Source organism: Struthio camelus, chromosome 20 (assembly GCF_040807025.1).
Source record: "Struthio camelus isolate bStrCam1 chromosome 20, bStrCam1.hap1, whole genome shotgun sequence".
Classification (NCBI taxonomy): Eukaryota; Metazoa; Chordata; class Aves; order Struthioniformes; family Struthionidae; genus Struthio; species Struthio camelus.
Genome location: NC_090961.1, coordinates 1,565,652 through 1,583,930, shown reverse-complemented (window position 1 = coordinate 1,583,930; position 18,279 = coordinate 1,565,652). Strand labels below are relative to the sequence as shown.

Sequence of the window (18,279 nt, the reverse complement as noted above, 5' to 3'; positions counted from 1 at the left end):
CGTCTTCCTTCGAGAGGAAATGTCTCCATTTTAGATTGAGAGGGCAGATTCTATAAATCAGTCTAATACTGTCACTGCCGCTGGTTTGTGAGGGATGGGGGAAAGCAGCAGAGCCTTCCTCCCACCCATGCCCACTCCATGCAGGAGTGAGCATTAGGCCAGGCATGCTACTGAACAGTTTTCAGCCATGCTCCAGAGCCATCAGCATGTCTTTCCTTCACCTCAGTAGTACTGTCTCAAAGCCAAGTTTTGGCTGCGCTGATGTGTTAGGCCGCAGGCTGATTGCTAATCACGTGAATGTTTCACTCGCAGCACTGTTTTAGACGAACGAGAGCATTTATTGAAGAATGCCTGCTATAACGGTGTTCCCTTTAAGTGATGCCCCTCTTCCTCTGTAGCCTTTTATGGCTAAACAGTCCAAATCTCATGGCCAGCTGGCTTGTTTCTTGTAGCAGGAAGAGTAGCTGGGACTCTAGCTGGGATTAGTTTTCTATCTCTGGAAAACTTTGTTAGTAAATTGCCAACGCCCGTTTGCGGGGCTTATCGAGGCCTGGTCCATCATCAGTTCCATGGAGATGGTGGTGGTGAAACCTCTGTGTTGTGATGGTCATTGACCGAGGACAAAACTGCCCAGACTGTGTTTAAGTGCTTTAACCTACATGGAAACAAAGCTACTGGTTGGGTAAGTTGTACTGGTGGTGCAGATTTTGCTCAGATCTTCAGTAGTGTTTTAATTCATTCACATGTGTCTGTTTTGTGGTGCAGGCTGTCTGATCAGGGCTCAGGTACATGTTAAATCTTTGAGGTCTCGTTAGCTACCACAGGATTACACGCAGACGTGCGCACACGCGTGCCCGCACCCTGGCTCACCTCGCAGCCGCCTCGGCAGGGAGCAGAGGCAGAGGGGCTGCGGAGTTCAGGTTGCTCTGCAGAGAGCCGGGCAGTGGGTCTGTGTTGCTGTCAGTGTGTACGTTACACAGCGATATGCAAGGTGGTTAGGTATGAACTGCGTTACGCTGTCCTTTTTGCTTGCACGTGTGCCTGTGCCTCGGCCCTGTCTGCTTGTCTGCTGCTCAGCTGTGTACGTCCCTGCAACATCCCCGCTGAAACGTGCTTCAGGCCCAGCAGCACCGCGGGGCGTAGGGCCTTGCCCCCTTCGGGACTGAAAGCTTCACTTGGGTATATTCAGTTATGCAGCTGAAGCTATGTGCTTATAGCTTATGTGGTCATGCTTTTAATTACCATTAAAATAATTGGCACCGTGGCTACTGGGAGGATGTGAGAAGATCAGAGGCTCAAGGCTGTTTCTCCCCATGCCTCAGGGATAGGAGCAGCTTTCGGTGTCTGTATAATTAAAAGCTACAATCTTTCATGTGCACAATAAAGACGGTTGGGAGGTGGGGAGACTTCAGCCCTTCTGCATGTTACTTATTAAACATAATCAATGACCAGTCTCTCTCTTCACAGAGGTCTTCTAGGAAATGCTGCTGTTTCATACAGCTACGTTCTGGCATCCTGTGTCTTAAGATGCAGAAGTGCTGTTCAGACTTTACGTTACAAACATTGAACTGGCTCGTTACAAAGCATTTGACGTGGGAAGTGGAGGACAATTATTGTACAGGAGAGTTCTGTTCAGGACACGTTTTGAAACACCTCATTTTATACTTTCTCCTTTTCCTCCGAGTCCTTCATCATCTGTCAGCTCAGTCAAATCGCTGGTGTTGAGCTTGTTTTTCCCTCTTCCCACCCACATCCCGATTCCTCTGTCCCACCGCCCAGTGCTGCTTCCCTACCCCACCCCAAACTGGAGCCCCCTGCACCGGCGTTGCCCTTAGGCCTGCCTGTGACCCTGTCTGTCTTACTCGTCACGCTCTTACTAACTACTTGTTTCCCTCAGCAAGCTGCTAGTTATCTGAGATGTCTCTGCTCTGATTCTCTAAGGTAAAATAAAAATCTCCCAGGAAAGAAGATTTAAAATATATATATATATATCTTACAGCAGTCAGCGTCAGGAGTAACAGATCAGCCAGGCTGCTGCGTTCTCTGTAGAGCCACCCAAAGCCTCTGAGCAGGGGATACACGTAGGTACATACTGAACAGCACGTTATAAAGACTTTATGTAAAATCCACTCTGTTACGTAGAAGATTAAAAGCTCCAGTGCTAAGGTAAAAGGTTCTCCTTGGTCCTTTCATGGGGAGGGCAAGTGAATGTGTGCACAAGTGAATGTGTGCACAGTCTGCCCGTGAATGCCTGAGTAAAAGGTTCCTAACTCCTGTCCTGGACTCCAGTGGTCGGACAAACTGCTCTGTATCTTTTTCCGGGAAGACCTAAGTTGATCCATTTATATTTGAATGCCTGTTTTCCTGTCTTTCAGCTACGGGAACTGGTCAGCATGTGCATATACCCTGATCCAGATCAAAGACCTGACATTGGTTACGTGCACCAAATAGCAAAACAAATGCATGTTTGGACCTCCAGCACTTGAACCATCTGCAAATACTCTCAGAAAGCCAGCACAGCTTAGTCTTACTTGAATTTTTTTTCTCAGATGAAACCGACTGGTGCCTAGTCACACAAGTGAGAGGGTTGAGCACTCATAGCAAGATGCTCCATTATTTCTGCAGGTTATTTGACAAGGACTCTTACAAGGTGGTCATGCTTTAAAGTGAAGATTCTGTGAGGTATTGCAAGTGATTTTTTTTTTTTTTTAAGCCAATAACATGTTACAGATGTAGATCATTTAAGGGTCCTTTCTTAAAACTGTCGTGTGTAATCTAGGATAGATTATATTAACAAGGGTGTCTCAGAGCATTTGACGCACCCCTTCTATCTTAACTGTAATGTGAAATATTGAAATAATTCCTTCAGTGAAATCACTTTATAATAATGTAAGAATTGCCATAGATTTTTGTGTAATTTGTATAACTGCTACTTTGCCTCTTCTGCAAATGGTTAATAGCAAATTCAGTTTTTACTTCATATCATCTTTTAAAGCATCCAGTTATGTGTTTTTATTAATTCCCTCCTCTTCAGATTTAGGAACTGGGAAGGGTGTTGGGGCAGGGGAAACACATTTGTTTCAAGATTTCTTTTTTTTTTTTTTTTTTCCTAAACTGAAAATTTAGAGTGAATACTTTGCTGATGCATTTATTTGTTAATTTGGCTCTAGCCAATAAGATGAGTTAAGCATATACCGGTGGGGGGGTGGGGAACCAACCAAACAAGCATTGCTTCTGCAGGTAACTAACTTCTCTTTAAACTTATTTTCCCATTTGGTATGAATCTTTTTTTAGGCTAAGAGTTCTTATTAAAAATCAGTGTTATTCTAAGCCAACTGTATTTTGGGGAAGATACTTTTATCAAATTCAGTGGTACTTTAGGTACTGATAGGAAAAATATAAGCAAAGCAGTGTTTTAAACTTTTTGAAACATTTAAAAAAGAAATAAGTAAAATGCTTTGTGTATCTAATTCTGCATAAGGATCAGCCCCTATCTATTTAACTGTGAAAGCTAATTTATAGAATGTGAATTTTTATAAACGCGCAACCTGATTTGAAGGAGTCATCTTCTTTAACTACATGAAAATTTTTCAGCCAACAAATCCATTCATTGAATCAATGATTTGTTTCATTACTGTCAATGAAAAATATTCACTGCTTTAGAAACAATACCTGGATTCACGTTCAAGTGTTTCCATTTCATTTGCCTGTTTGGAGGAACGGTGCTGCACCTGATGTTCCTGAGGACAACATCTGGGGGAAATAAGCCTGTACCATTACAGCGCCGCTTCCATGCGTGACAGTGGCTAATGCCAAAATGCAATTTGTGTGTGACAGTTAAAATGCAGCCTGTGCCTGTTTTTTCTTTTAAAAAAGCATCCAATTCTTAATTTTTTTGAAATAAGATTAGGGTTAGCAGGTTAAATACATATATATGCTTTTAGTGGATTTCTTTTTAAACCTAATTTTCGCTACTTAAAGGAAAACTGCAGTGCCATCGTCAACTACTTTTAATCAAATTTTAAAATATTTATATAAGGTAGCAAAGTAAAGCTATTAATTGCTGTGAATAATGTTGGTCTCATTAATGCAAGGTGTCGTTTTGGTGAGTCTTCTCAGCAGAACGTTGAGCCTGCTGCTCTCTCATGAGAGGTTCAGGAAATTCAAATCCGCATGAGAACGGAGGAGAGGCACCAACTTGCTTCCAACAGTCCCATGCTAACATGTGTAATTTATGGTCAGCTTCTTTCTTTAGCAGTTGTTAGCGTTAAGACCGAAGAGCGTCATTTTTACACTGCAGCTTTCCTTTAAGCCGTGGTGGCAGCTACACATTCACAGGGATGGTTGTGCTGCGCCTCAGTTGGTGTAACATAGAATAGGATCTTTGGCTTTCAGGGAAGCTCAACTTACTTGACTATCTTGAGAAGTCTGGTCACTTTCTTGCTATATAAGATTTATTAGTGCTTTTAAGTAAATGTATTTCAAAAGGTAATTTTTTTTTTTTTTTTTGCAATTGTGCATTTTTAGATAAATAAAACAATGATTTACAAAATAAACACCTTTGTTAAGAAAAAAGTATGAGTGAGTCCAGTATTAAGGAAAAAAAAAAATTGTTTAAAATAATCACTGAAAACACTATGTGTAAATATGAAAATATTTCTAACAAACAGCTATTATGAGATGTTAATGCTTTACAGCAAGCTCTGCTTCTGGCAAAAGGACTATATAAACTGTCAGTTGTCTTGAGGGAACCTATTTATGAGACTTCACCCTCCAAAGTGTGGCCTGTCTAAAGTTATTTTTCCTGGATGTTTGTTTTGTTGCAGGTGCTAAGACTAGAGACTAATATCAATTAACCTTTTGAAGCTGACTGTAGATGATATGCCTTCCCTTTTCAGTAAAAGAAGAAAAAAAAAAATTGCAGGTGAATGTTTGTTAAGCTAGCATTTTTTGGGGGGGGGGGGTTGGAGGGTGGCTAAGTGGCACAACATGGAACAGTCTGAAATCAGTTTAGCTCAAATAATACAGGCTCTGAAAACTTAGCTTTTTTTTCAAAAGGTTAAGTGGAAACGTGTAGAAAAAGAGAGACCACTAACAAGACAACTGGACTTTGACTTGTACTGTCTTCAGTTAGGTAATTTAGAAATGAAAATATCTGTACTGCGGTGGTGGCTGGATCTGCTCAGTATCTTGTCACTACAGAAAACAGGAAAAAGAATATAAACATGTCCTGATACCACTATTTCTGCTCTGCAATACTGTAAGTCAGTAGTCTGCTTTAGGTCAAAATCAGTGCTCACTATTTTCATACCAAGTTTTTTGATCTGGTAGGCATAATCAAGAAAAGACCATTATGCTATATTAAAAACAGACAGAAATTGGGCTTAACCAGAAAAGTTTTACCCTTACTACTATATATATACATTTTTTTTTTTTTCCTGAGTTGAAGTCAAAAAGCAGCTGTTGTACTTAGTGGTTTTGTCTGAAGCCCTGCAGAGGCAGTAAGAAGTAACTGATGCCTGGTATCCACTCCAAGAGCCCAACTCTCTATATGTGATAATACAGCTCTTTTGGGTAAAGTACACCTTACTTTCATGGCCCACAGCACTAAAAACAGCAGTTCAGTTCTGCATAAGCCTCGCTTTTTCAGCAGAGAGAATGGAAAAGCAGGGGGAAAAAAAGCAGTATCATTGAAAACATTAATTAGACTGGTAAGAACCCTCTTTATTTTACATCAGTTGCATGTTTTTCTTCATGGAGGAAGGCTTCTAAAACTGAAACATAGCTAAGACTGGTCTCTAGTAACATAAGCACTGCACAGAGTAGTTCAGGAAGTGTCCATGGTTTGTACAGTTTCATCTACCACCTCAAGTTCCAGGAGTGCTACGTTTTCAGTGAGAACAGCAGTAGTTCCTTTTTCACACTTGTATCTACCAAACCTGTTAAAGAAATAGGTGAAAGTTAATGTGGAAGATGATAATACCCAGGAAAAGTCACATTTAAAATTTATTCTAGCTCTAATAACTTTCCCTGATGTGGGAGTTTCTTATGCAAGGCCAAAGCGAGTAAAGAAACTGTGCTTAGTGTAAAGTCTAAACTGATTGTAATAAACTGAAGTTTTAAATAAACAGGTATTTTAGGAAGCATATTGTCTTTTTAAAAAAAAAAAAAGGTTACCATGTGACTTGAAAGGCAACTTGATAGAAATAAGTGAGAGGTCATAAGAGCATACAACATTCTTGTTGTGTGGCCTTGCTCAAAGAGCACACTTTGCGGCTCCAGAGTAATTTTTATCAATGTTTTACCTAATTTTAACACAGAAATACTAAGCTAACATTTAAAACAAAATGTCTGCCATCAAGCCATGCTTCTGAACTCTTGCTACAGCTGACTGTAAAAATGGCACTTTTTTTTGCTGTTCTCCCATTTACGCAGCGGAATGCAGTCTCACTTGAACTGCATAATGAACACGCTCTCCTGGCTGACCATCTATAAAGGCGTCTGCTCAGAGTTAAGTTTCACGCATAGGCAGTTGTAGGGCAAGAAGTCCAAAGGATCCTTAACTGGCGCAAGGCTGTTCATTTTGGCTTTGGCAATAGTATCTGCCTTAAAAAGAAGGGGGAGAAAAAAGTAATTCCTTTAAACTCTACTATTTTGACAGTGGACTGAAGAGTTGCACAACTTGTTACACATAACATAAAAGTACATATTGCAAAATTCTGTGACTGCCTTAGGGGCTGTGATTCACTGATTAGGCAATGCAGTTCACCAAGCAACATGTCTGAGTGTGCAGAAGAATAATTGTCAGCTCTTCTGAAGTGAGTAAGATTTTAAGGTTAGAATTTCATCACCTTGTGTCCTGAATATTCTCAGTATTACAAGATCATATTATACATACGTAAACATAACCTTGTTCCCAATAAATTTTGTAGTTAACTATTTGTGACACTACATTTAGGAGATTCAAAATGACTGTCCTAAGGACACAAAGTGGCAGCATAATGTTGCCTTCGTGAAGGATTTCCAAGTGTTACAAAATGCTGAAGTTTTAACATGCTGTGCAGCCTTCCCATGTGCTTTGAGGAACTGAACACTGAGAACTGTAAAAGGGGGGAGAGTGTACAGAAATCTGTCCTTCTGATGTAGCTTGCCAAATGAGACCTGGAAAACAAACAGCACAAGTTTCGACACAGGAGAACTAGTAGGAGAGGGCTGCCACACTGGAAAAGCATGAACTCTCACAACTTGCAAAATTTTTTGTTTTTATACACAAAATGGGCATCAACTTTAATCTGACTAAAAATCTTGCTACTGCCAAATTTAGCTATTAACTATAAACTATCTTTTCAACAAGTTACAGTAGATAGCGGGACAATTTTTATTTGTATGAGAACTGTGATGATCAAAACAGTGACTATGGTGTCTTAGCAGTCTTATATTAGGTGTTACTGGCTAGAAAAGATCTCTAGAAAGATTTTTGTTGTTAGTGGTGGGGGTTTTTTGTTGTGTTTTTTTTTTTTTTTTGTCCTGACAGCAAGTTCTTATATAATGGCTAATGACAGGCTGTGCTGCCAGCTACTCCCTTTTCCACATTGCCATGCTAAATTTAGGCAGAACTGCAAAGAGTATGGCGACACCACTAGTCTTTCCAACACCACACACACATTTCAGCAAAAGCATAGCAAAACAGGACTGCATTGCTATGCAATAGCAGAAAAACAAGTATCTATCTGCTTAGTCACAAATGTTAAACTTGATGACCCTCTCAAACTTCCTGAAACTCGAAGCAGTCTCCCAGCTTGGTAAAGAAGTGGCAGGTAAGCATTTCTTCCACATATCTGTAAATGCCACTAGCAACCTCACTATGCGGCTGCAGCCACTTTTTTTTTTTTTTTTTGATTAGCTGAAATTCTAATATATTAAATACAGATTTAAAGACTATCCTCTAGTAGCTATAAACTACATTGAGAGGTTTTTGACAATGGCTGTCTTAAAGCTTTTTGAAACGTATGTAGAGAATACTCTGGAAAAAATTCAGTACAATAAATCATGGAAGACAGGTAGTGTTAAGAAAAGCATGGATAATGCACAGCTTCAGAGATACCAACCTTTCCCCTTTTTTGTTGGCCACATCATATGGACGGAGGAAATCCAACTTGTTCTTGCTTATAACACAGAGATCTATGTTACTGCCAGAGCCCAGATCATTGTATATGCCAGCTGCAATGGCCTCTTTCACAAGCTGTTTGGCTTCCTCTTCCTGGAAAAAGAGAAAAAAAGCTGTCATTGCACAAGTGTTGGCATTTCACAGAAATGTTTGTCCATGTGACAGTGGAAGCTGTGAGCTCTCAAATGATAAATTGAGATAACAGTGCCTTTTTTTTATCACCAAAGTACTGTGGAGCATGACCATCAGTCTACTGAACAGTGGCGCTATCTAAAAGGCAAGCCTTTTAACCTGTTCATGTGTCCCCGTCCCCCGAGAGACTTGGTAAAGATTGTCAAGGAAGCAAAATTAAGATTTCTGTCTGTCTTAATCAATGAAAGAAAAACTTTATGATATTTTTCCAGGCTTTCATGCACGTGTACAATGCACGTTCCCTGTAGTGCCCTCTGTGTAACTGTTGCAGACAAATTAAAGATCCATACTAGTTTAGTTACAAGCCTTCCCTAGGTGGGGAATATTTAATCATCCTCTGTAGTACCAAAATGGTTTGTATGATTTTTGTAACATAGGCAGCATGGTTTGCAAAATTTATTCTGCTCATCTAAACTGCTGTAGGGGAGCCTGGCTCTGTACCCGAATAGTAGTTGGCTAATATTTTTAATTCCAGTGTAGAACGCAAGTGCAGAGAATTTAAAGAAAGCAGCTGCATACTTGCAGAACGAGGTACCTTTGTCAAAAAATCCTATAATTTTTAGTTAACTTCTTGCAATCTAACAAAAAAATGCATTTTCTTCCATTTTGGATTAATGGGAAATATGCTCCAGTCCATTTTTTTGCTGTACATGTCTGAAATTCCACAGATAACTAAAGCATAATATATTTAACATAGTCCACTTAATGTATGCTGCATTTATATATATTTCAAAAGCATATGCTGCACATTATTTCTAAACTGTAATACAGCTAACAAAATCCTATACGAATGTAATCTGAGAACACAGTTTCTTACAGGTTTTTATACTAAAAAAAAAAGGGCAAATATGCAGCTACGGAACTGCATGCTGCACATAGCTCAGAGTTTTGGGGGTTTTTTGGACTATTTAGAAGCTGTCTAAATAGCTTTATGAAACAACGCAGTAGTTTCTGATCTATATTAACACTTGCATAATTAACATTCAGAAAAGTCTTCTACAAGGAAACATTTCAAAATCAAAACTCTCTATTAAAATGATATATTACAACATATCTGTAATCCTCTTCATTCCCTATGTTATATATATATATTTTTATATATATATATATATAGACACACACACATATATGTATAAAAATGGCATTGATGTAACAGGCCTCAGAAATTCTGATGCACTTGATAAACTTCCCTTTTCTCGTAAAGGCTATTAGAGTTGCATTGGCTCCCTCTACAGCTCCCTAAGAGGGTTTGTTTCTATTTAAACGACAGCTTTACTAAAAGTCACAGATCAGAGCCAGCGATAATACAAATAACTTGGTAAGGCCAGTAGAGCCTTAGTTTTACACTGTAACTGAAGATACTACTGAGCATAAAGAAATGTTGCAAAACAACCTTTTTATGTTCTGGACAACTAATTTGACCTGGTGCAGTACTATTTTAAATCTTGCAAAAACCGGGTACAGGTTCCTTTGTTGTCAGTATCTACCTACGCCTCTCAGTATGCTGGAAGGGAGGCTATCAGTCACTTGATAGCTGAACTAAACTGCTCTTCTACCTACACCCAAGCAAGCTTTTAAAACATCGCCTTGGCTCTGCTTACTGCCCGTTGGTTCACACGGCAGAGCGGGCTGAAAACATGAGCTGGATTGCTTTTGGAGGAAACTGAACAAAGATGTGCTCCAGGAGTGTATTTAACATGGTTTGACAACCCTGGGACTAGACTGGACCTGGCCTGCCAAAAAATTGCCTAGAATTCATAGTGTGCATGGGAGGTCCTCTTTCCCCACTGGTTCCACTATATATATTGCATTGCAGTACTTGCTAATAGGGGACGTGTCTGGCAGTGTAAGTTCCACAGAAACTTTAATGGAGCAAGTGCTAAGTGTTCTGGTTGCCTGGCAAAAGTGTCAGTCAGAAAGCATGCTCGTCTATATATTTTGTGTGTGTGTGTGTGTGCGCGCGCGCGCGTGCACGCGCGTGCGTGCGCATGCGTGCGCGCGCGTGCGCATGCGTGTGTGTACTCGCACACACAAACTGAAAAGGCTGCTGAAAAATTACACACACAAGCACATTAATACTACCCCTCTCCCCCCACCACACACCAAACCAGCTTAATTTTTTTCCATCGTGTATAAGGAACTTATTTTACAACTATAAACAGCACATACCTGTTCTAATAATAAAAGAATAAGACTAAAATGAGTCGATGAATACGGAGAAATTCTGACTCAAAAGTTTTAGCCTCAACACATACTTACAGCAGCTACTGCATAGCTAGCCCAATGTTACCAGCTGCTTAACAGGCAGTTCCAAGACACAACGAGTAACTGAATTGTTTCCCATTCTGTTTCCTCTCTTCATTGCTTTTCTGATGTTTCACACATTTAAATAATCTTCTGTCTTTAGGTATCACGAACAAAACAGCAAATATTCAGTGCAGATTTTGACAAATGCAGCTTTTTTACTTGCTTCATTTAAAGCCCTCCGCATCTCTCTGCCTATGTCCTGCCCCATGAACACAATGATGCTGAGAGACATAGCCGACTCCTAGACTGTCTTCTGATGCAGACAGCAGCTGCACACGCCCCGGTGTACAAGTGGAGCTGAAGAGGCGCCCAAAATTAGCTCAGCTACAATCATGTCTGCTCCCACTGCATATTTTGAATTCTCCAATGGCCCGCTATAAAAGAATTTAGTAATAACAGTATTCATATTCAAACAGCTTAATTACAACATGGACCAGGAGAGGTTTGGTTTTGTTTGTTTGTTTAGTAAACTTTAGAAATAGCGTGGGTTCTTATTTCACTCCCAGTTTTATGAGAATTTAATCTTTTAAAAAGTCAATAAACATGAAATTACTTTTTTTAAAACTGAGCTGACATGAACAAAACAGATGGAAAAAAATAATTTCTGCTTGTTAAATCACTGGTTTTGGTAGTATAACTCATAAGAAAATATTTCCTTATTCAGTGAATACAAGACTAATTTCTCTAAGCTGATTCACTGCGTGCTAAGGATATTTTATATAGCTATACGTATAGCAACTACAGCAAAAGTAAACATACTGAAGCAAATGAAAAACTACATGTAGATATGTTTTAAAATTAAGTAGTAACAGAAATAGGTTTAAGCTATTGTGTGCTGTTTAAGAAAAACACTGCTTAGGCAAAGGCAGATGTGTGGGTTTTCTTTTTTCCCCCCTTTTTAATTTTTCCAAATTTTTAGAACAATGTAAGTCTTGCAGAATCACCTGTTGTTTTGAGTTAAACACTTCAGTATATTAAAATGTACTCTTTCTATTAATCTATCCCTATCAAAATATTTTTAAATAGCCACTACAGTCCATAGAGCTCAGTTATAGCCACATTGAGGCATCTACTACACTGAGAAAGGTCTAAAACATAATCTCAGCTCTTTCCTCTGATATAATGCAGCCTAGTTCATGAACCTGAAATAATTTTAATTATAGAGAACCCTGATACAGTGCTGTGTTCACTTCCTATCCCCTTTTCATAATTTAGAAAGATGACCAGAACGGCCATGAGAGAAACTGTTCCTTGATAGAGATCCTGCATACAAAGTTCTAGCAAGAACTGCTGTTTTACGATCAGAAAATAGGAGGTTATAATGAAAGTGCTGACACAGTCTTAACTATAGGGGCATGAATGAGTCACTGTAATAATTAATCTTAAAATAAAAAAAAAAAAACCCTAAAAGTTCAGAGTACATAAAAGGAGCACTTCCTACTTTATGGTTGCAAAGACCAAGCTAACTGGGAATATCATTCTCTCGGGTCCACACTACTTCTTAAATGAGATTACAGCAAGAGTGATGTACTGTAATACAAGTCAGTTGTGACAAGCAGCACTTTATAGAGCTATCTGTTTGTCTCCATCACTACATCACACAATGTGTCCCAGGACTCCAATGTGCAACTCCATTTACCACTACATGACAAATGGGCAGCACTTGTAAAAGGCACAAAGAGGTCCAGATCAGCCATGTAATGGTCACCACAGATGTACCGTAGTGCTTGAAGGGGAAAAAAACAGACCCCCAAGTTCATTAAACTGACCAGTAATGGATCTTTCAAAATGCGTCTTAGGAATACTACAGTAAAGGTTAAAATAAATAACTCAGCATGGAAGGCTAATCTGAAACAGTGTTTGATAAATTATTTATAACACAGACAATTGTCTGCATTTAATATTGGAGCTACTGGTAGCATCTTTAAAAGATGATTTATGTGTTGTAATGCCATTAAGCTTTATATGGGCCCACTGCTAGCTATAAAGTCTGCTGAGATTTAGAGAATGAGTTTTAAACTGTCACTGCAACATCATAGTAGATAGAGACTGTATTAAATCTTTACTTTAAACCTGTTATCTGGAGAGTTGCATTTTGTAGACACTCAAGAACTGATAGATTACCTCTCTACATCTGCTATGGTGCAAGTCACAAACAGCACCAATAAGGAACTTTTCCACATTATTCTTGTATATGGCTTGAATCGAGTTTCTCTTCTCACTTAAGCAATTTCCAGATTTCAAGTGCTACCGAAGTAATAAAAAAAAAAGTCTTCTAGAGAACATGTGGATATTTCTACCTCATATTAATACCATCTTTGTAATAGCTTTTAAACAAATGTATCAGTATGCCTGCTTAAGTACAGAGAGCAGCTGCAACAATGTTGTGAGTATTATTTCCTTGCCATTCACATAATTTCACAAGTTAAACTGGAGATGTTTTTCTATTAAAAAAGAAGAAAAAAAAAAAACTTTCTACAGTTTTTCAGTAATGTTTGAAGTAAAATTAATGCCTTCTACAGGCCACCAGTATCCTGTCTGATATTTGATATATAGTAGAATGCTTTAACAAGTCTTATCAAGAATTTGAAAGGTTAGTACACTGTGAATGTCAAAGGGTGTTTTTTTCCTCTCCAGAAATTGTTTGTTTTTATACATATATATACACACACACACCCCCCACAGTTGATCCTTTTACAGTAGAATGAAACTTGTTCAAATTCTGTAGTGTAAAAAGCCCACCCTACTTCAACTGAGAATCCACAAGCTGGGGGGAATGGAAGGAAAGGGGAAGAAATCAGAAGCTTCTGGCAGGACAGGGTTAAAAAAAAAACCTATAAAGAAGTATTGGGAATTTGGTGCTAGGAAAGTGATATCTCTTGAAGGGCATAAGCCCCTGCAGAAACATAATTAGACTTTGGAAGAGTCATCAGCAGACTACAACATGAAAAAGGGTGGCTATGTCTGTCTGTTGGAGAAATTGCGTTGAAAATCAATATGTAACTGGAATCAGCGCTAAAGCCCTGCTGGTTAAGCCCAAAAAGAGATAACAAAGAAGGAAAGTACTTTGGTTTTTTTTTTTCTTGTAAGGGAAGGTTCAAAGACTCCATTTAGTGAAAGTGAACCTGACTTTGGCTACCTTTTGAGGCTGACATTTGAAAGTGGTCAATCTTTTAGGAATTCTTATTTTGAAATTACCTGGGATTCATGGTGGGGAGTTAATAACACTTTTTCTAGCATTCCCTCTCCCCCCCCCCGGACACACAAACACACCCCTTTCTTCCTCCACCATCTTTTGTCTGTGCTCTAAGAAGTCACAAAAGAAGTTTAGGCTAAAGAGAATGTTAAGTCCAAACAACGCAAGATGGGCTATAAAACAGATACGCAATGAATGTGTAGGATCAGGATTCCAAATCAAAGACAGGATTAAACTGACACGCCAGAGGAGCACAGCATAAGAACTGTTTACAAGATAGAAGTTACAAGTGGAACAATTAGAACTATGATCACACCAAAGGTAAAGGGGTTCAGAAAAATCAGGATCTGTAAGATTAGCAGCATCTAGGAGACACATAGCAGTAAAACATAAAAATGTGTCCTGGGAGCAAACGTCAGTTTCCCAGTGCATAAAGGGAGAAATTATCAGAATATTGCCAGCAAGTGATGGAAAAAAATTAAAATATCCGAAGATACCCAGGACAAAACGGTTTGTGTGACTGTAAAATTTGGTGCCTCTCATCTGGGAACGTTCCCTGCAATTACATTAAAATTAAACTCTAGACTCCTCCCCTTCCCTAATTCACCCAGGTGAATTCATCATACAAAGAACTGTGCCCCGTGATAGGGATGAAGATGGTGTCTCCATTCTGCTGAATTTCAACCATTCATTATTTTAGAATTGTTATGTTCCGAAGGAAAAAAAAAAAAAACCCTTAAATCTAAAGAAAAATATGCCTTCAAATAGCATACATAGGTTTGTTTATTTTTACTGAACAGATGCTAAAAACGAAGATAAGCAGAAATGTAGTAGTTTCTAAAGCAAATGTGAGAGGAAAAAAAATGAAATAATGACTCTAATACTGTATGTGTGAAGCAGCTCAAGTTATTTTAAATCAAGATAAAGTGTATCATGTTATTTTCCAGTTCTTTTTCCACAGCCTTATTTAACAAGGAACTGAAACACCCCAAATTCTGAAATATTACTTTCATTCACTTGCAGGAAGGCAAGTGAATGACTCAGTATTTGCATAACAAACAGTGTCAAGGACTCAAAGCCTATTAAATAGGATTAGGATTTTCTCTCCAGAATACATCCTGTTCAAATGCTGCAAATCATACCTTCTGTTTGGAATGACTTTTTCTGTAAGGTAAGTTTACTTAACATCTGTCTAGCTTTTAAAGTAGGACTCTTAAAAAAAGAACAAACAAACAAAAAACCCACAAGCCTGCTCAAGTTGCACACATTCCTATTTCCTTGCGCCACTGTATGACTTCCTTTCATCACTTAGTACTTTCTCAAACGCAGAGTATCCATCTGTGCCACCATCACTGATTGCAGTACGTTTAAAATGAACAAACTAAACTTGCTTAAATCCCTGGATTATGAACACATCAGGTGTTACTATGTTGCCTATTATATACAAACAATACAGGAAATGAAGATTGCTACTTCCTAGCCAAACTACACACAAATATGGCATAGGCTGGAAATTATGCAAAAAGAATTCTCAGCATATCACTGGCTCAGCAGTCTTACAAAAACCCAGCAATTTGAGTTTTTACACAAATGTATCTACATTCATTCATTAATAGATCAAATACTTCTGCACTGCATTTGCTGCAAGTTTTGTTGTGGATAACGTAAGTAAATATTTATTTTTCAACTGCTTTCTCCTAAGAACTTTTCAAATAAAATACACCTCTGTCTCTAATTATTCTCAGTGATTACAGAATTTTCATGTTCCATTGGAATATACGCCTGCAAGCCCAGACTCATCACCACCACCTCCCCCTTTCTAATATTGTGCACCACACAAGTATAATAAACCATGTTAATATTTCATACCAGTGTGAAATATGCTGGAGTATCAATTCAACATCTGCTGTCTTTAGGGTACTGGCGTCCCGCAGAGACACTTTCAATTTGTAATTGAGTTCTATACTGAATTAATCAGCAGTTTATCTTTTTTAGTAAAATAATGTCTTCCCCACTAACCCGAATTTACATTAACAATTTATGCCAAATTACCTGCTAAGGCAAAAAAAACCTTACATGATTCGGAGCTACTACTCAATAACATTAGTTCCTATATTTCATTACTTACACGAAGACTAGTACAATACATAGTTCCAGCGGTACAGACTTAAATAACAAGTTCCTCTCACAATTGCAGGATTTTTTAATACTATTTCCATACTTAGAATTAATATAAAAATACATATAATCCATCACTACTTGTGTCTAGATAAGAGTTCATGGGTTTTAGAGATCTGATTCTCAGAATAAAACGAACGTGCTCAACAATAAAAGAGCCGTAAATTCTGCCATGCTGAAAGCTCTTCTTTGTCAGTGTGATAGCCTTAATTTTTTGTTAAAGCTGCATTACCTTACAGTGACATACTGAATTTCAGCTATTAGGGAGTAGCAAGAAATGCAAATCATGGAAAAAAAGACAATCTCTAAAAAATATCTAAAAGAAAATATCTATATACCACTACCGTACAACCAAAGATGAATATCCAGCAATAACATGTCTGGCTTCAAATAAAGCAAATTATGTTCATACCACTATTACTTGAGCTCTGAAGAAAGGACAGGGGGGGTGGAAATGAAGGTCAACATTTTATTTCGGGGGGGGGAAAAAAAAAGTCTTTGGCTCTCTGGCAATTTTTTTCTTCTTAAATACACCGAAATGCTCCATAAACCTTCACATGAAGGGAGCCTCCCCTCACAGCCTCAGCAGATTCAGCTCCTCACCTTGCTGCAGCTCAGTGCTCTGCTCACCGAAACTGCACCCTGCCTTCAGAGTCCTCGCTGCAGGAGCGGCACTCACCTTCGTGCCACCTGAAATATTTTCCAGTTTGTTTTCCCTGTGTTCTGCAGTTATGGGAAATATACAAACTGAAACAACTTAAACTGGAACACCTGCTCCTGAGAAATGCATCACAAATAATTACCTGTCCTACGCCTACCTTGTGCACTAAAATGATCTCTAACATTGAGCCCTGCTTGTGACTAGCTTAATTATATCAGTATGTACAAAGTTTAAGTCTTACTTTTGCAAAGGTGAAGAAATTGTTGCTCTTTTGCCATGCAGCAAGGCCCAATTTAAACTAGGGCATAATTAATTATCTTGAGATAATTTGTAAACAGAAAACTAGAAGAAAGTGTTATGGGGCATCACTGGTAACCCCGATAGGTATGGTTGGCATTTTGCCACCCGATTTCTCCACAGAAGTTGTGCTTTGATATATTCAAAAAGCACAGCTCAAAACACTTCTCCAGTAATCTTAGGCATTTCAGAGCATATCTAGCTATAAAGTGGCACAGAACATTTTTAATCGACTTCATATTTCCTGTTTAACATTAGTTCTGCAATGGAAATTCAATCCAAGGGGCAAAACTATGGAAGAAGATGAAAATAGTACTAACTGTCTAAAGTGTCAAGCGGAAACTTCATTAACGTATAATTTTAATCTAAAAATAAGAAACAGTACGATAAACCTTTATTTTCTGGATGACTGTTTGCACTAACACCTGATATTTACCCATGTCAATACATGTCTCTAAAGGAGAAAATAGCATGGGTGTGTAAGGAAAGCATGAAATCTGTATCAACATGAGCCCTGTCAGTAAAAGGCAGTGAAGAGATGCCACTAACAGTCACCGAGTAATGAAATAAACAGATATACAGAGCACAAAAATACTAAGTTCTTATTTTTGTACAAGGAGTCAGATTTTTTTTCATTTACTTAATCTCTGTGTTTGACACCAACAGGGGTTCAAGTATCTCAGGCAGGCTCTTCAGCTTAACTCTGATAGTCTGGCTTGATCTCTATTGTCTGCTGTCTGAGTTCAGCCGACAAACCTCCCAGCAAGTGGTCACCTTCCTATGGAGTCATTAAACCTCTGAATGTCAGCTGGTGGGATTAGCCTGCAGACTTCCACACCTGAGCCCTATGGTGGGGACACAGGCATTTTGATCACCATCACTAATGAATACAGAATTCATATGCAGCGTGTCATTGCTCTTGAGCCTTGAATCACACAGATGCAGTCTAAATAAGACTGATGAGACAACTATTGTTGAAGATTAGAGAGTTTTGACAGTTTCCAAAAATAGCTCAGTATTACTGTTAGTGGTTAATAAACAAAAATACCACCACAATATTGAGGGACAGTAGGAAATACAAGCACAGAAACATATTTTGAATGATTTCTATATCAGCTGTTTAAAAATGGAAGAAAATGACATGTTTTCATAAAATTTTGTACTACGCCTTATGTATTTTTTTAACCAAAATAAAAAGTATGAGCCTGGCATTTACACCATCTTCCACTTTGACGCAACAAAGACTTTCAATGCACACAGAGCCTTCCTGGGAAGGCACTC

At 38.5% G+C, this 18,279-nt stretch overlaps 2 protein-coding genes across 16 annotated transcripts in view; one reads left to right on the top strand and one right to left on the bottom strand.

Moving 5' to 3' along the window:
* NEK6 (NIMA related kinase 6) overlaps positions 1-4,575 on the top strand; it is an 81,506-nt gene extending 76,931 nt beyond the window's left edge. For 14 of the 15 annotated variants that reach the window (XM_068914438.1, XM_068914436.1, XM_068914430.1 and 11 more), the window contains exon 10: positions 2,376-4,575. In XM_068914438.1, the coding sequence (XP_068770539.1) occupies positions 2,376-2,486 (111 nt within the window). In that variant the 3' untranslated portion in view covers positions 2,487-4,575. Of the gene's footprint in view, positions 1-1,999; positions 2,140-2,375 lie in introns of those variants that run through there. The other variant, XM_068914439.1, reaches the window with a different exon arrangement.
* A 1,128-nt stretch (positions 4,576-5,703) lies between these two features.
* PSMB7 (proteasome 20S subunit beta 7) overlaps positions 5,704-18,279 on the bottom strand; it is a 30,290-nt gene continuing 17,714 nt past the window's right edge. Inside the window, exons 7-8 of the mRNA XM_068914440.1 lie at positions 8,109-8,260; positions 5,704-5,939 (exon numbers count right to left, since the gene is read on the bottom strand). Coding sequence (XP_068770541.1) covers positions 5,828-5,939; positions 8,109-8,260 — 264 coding nt within the window. The 3' untranslated portion in view covers positions 5,704-5,827. The remainder of the gene's footprint in view (positions 5,940-8,108; positions 8,261-18,279) is intronic.